Source organism: Babjeviella inositovora, assembly GCF_001661335.1.
Source record: "Babjeviella inositovora NRRL Y-12698 unplaced genomic scaffold BABINscaffold_43, whole genome shotgun sequence".
NCBI classification, from domain to species: Eukaryota; Fungi; Ascomycota; class Pichiomycetes; order Serinales; genus Babjeviella; species Babjeviella inositovora.
The window spans coordinates 1-1,797 of record NW_017566880.1 but is presented as its reverse complement, the minus strand read 5'-3'; the positions used below and the strand labels follow the sequence as shown (position 1 = coordinate 1,797).

The following is a 1,797-nucleotide window of genomic DNA, read 5'->3' as shown; positions in this document are numbered from 1 at the left end:
TCTTCACTTCATTTGATCATACTATCTCAAATATTTATTCACTTCGATGGACTTTCTGCCCTGGGTTAGACTGCTGAGGTAAGTGCCTGCATATAGTCTCTACCACTCACTGTATAATTTACTCCTTAGCCTACTCTGGGACTACTACAGTCAACGTATCCCCACTAATGTTTTTCCATCCAAGCTACATGTCTTGTATCTATGTGGCTTACTATGGCAACCGCTGACATCACAGGATGACCCTGGATTTTCGCCACCCACCACATAGGAACGCAAGCTTATCCGGTATGTTTGGATACGTTCAAGTGGCGGGAAACGCACAACAAATAAACCCCTCTCACGGATTGGCATGAACTCTAACAGATCCCACCGTCTACATTGAACACATCGCGCCAATTCCGCCTCCTGAAAGCGTCTAGATCATTACCTCAGCATACCCAGAGTAACGCTACGTATTAATAGCTCAGAATACGTTCCTCCACCACCCAAGACCCTATAAACGTCGAGGTACCTACACCCCACAACAGAAGCAACACATCAATTCCTTACCGTGGATATGCGCGAAATCCCCTTATTCTGTGATGCCCTTCCGTCGAAAGTTGTGGAAAAGATTGTTTCCCACTTGCCGCTTTCCACAGTCGCCGAATTGATGAAATCGGAGAATACAAATCTCGCTTTGGTGGCATGGAGACGCTACTACTCAAGCATTAAATTGACCTTTGACAAACTGTCATTCGAAGGTGCCCACTCCCGTATAGATGATGAGGTCCTCAGCATGAAAGTTTCTGACTTTGAAGCTTTGGTAAACAGCGATATGTTTGACCAGCTTCGCATTACAAAGCTCTTGATAAAGGTACATACAGACATCGAAGAAGACGTCGATGATTTTACATTTCTCCACGAAAAAGTGTTCACCAAAGTGTCTTCAGTTGTTTCCAATGTTGTTCTAGAGTTTGAAGCGAACTCTGAATGGTATACGGTATTCGGCTGGGACTGGTTGCCGTCTTCGCCACTGGTTCAGAAGTGCATCCGAGAAATATCCGTTTCGCATGCTTATATTGATCCGGACGTGCCATCTTTGCCATCCAACTTACGCAAGCTTGACTTTCAGCATTATTACCAATATGAGTTTGATGATGATCCTATTTCTCCAAGGATTGTCTTTCCACCGTCTCTCCAAGAATTTTATTCGATGATCCCCTGGGGATCGATGTCAACGTATGCCAACCTCCCTTCAACCTTAAAGAGATTGAAGTTAGAGAATGTCTCGGAATTTTCTGTCAAAGCCTTCAATGAGCTAAAGTTGCCCAATTTGAAAGACTTGATACTTAGAGACATTTTAAGAATGACAGAGGTCAACGAGCACTTTAAATTTCCCTCGCTGTTGGAGAATTTAAAACTTGCGTGGTTGAAAATTACTATCTTTGAACAACGGGAATTGCCTCCAGGGTTGCAAAAGTTATCCATCACTAATTGTCCTCTAAAGAAGTTTCATGTGGGTACATTTCCGAATTCCCTCAAAGAGTTGATCTTAGAAAATACGAATCTTCCATCATCCGAAATCCACAAGCTCAAGCTTCCATCGAGCTTGGTTTCTTTACTGATTATTTGGGCCCAGTTAACATCGCTAGACTTTGTTAACTCATTACCAGGGTCTCTAAAATTGCTTAACCTCCGCAGCAAATCCCTTGGTTCTTTAAACCAAACAGACATAGACACTTCCAGGACATGTCAAATCAAGTTCCCAGAGAATCTCCTGATTCTTGATCTCCTGACCAACCGTTCGTTATTTATCCT

The 1,797-nt window shown here is 43.1% G+C and overlaps 1 protein-coding gene across 1 annotated transcript; it reads left to right on the top strand.

Moving 5' to 3' along the window:
- Positions 1–556: 556 nt before the first annotated feature.
- On the top strand, positions 557–1,760 carry BABINDRAFT_10635 (uncharacterized protein; the record flags this gene model as incomplete). Its single annotated transcript, XM_019126775.1, has 2 exons — positions 557–1,591; positions 1,749–1,760. The coding sequence occupies 2 exons, from the start codon at positions 557–559 to the stop codon at positions 1,758–1,760; spliced, it is 1,047 nt and encodes a 348-aa protein (XP_018982209.1).
- Positions 1,761–1,797: the final 37 nt, after the last annotated feature.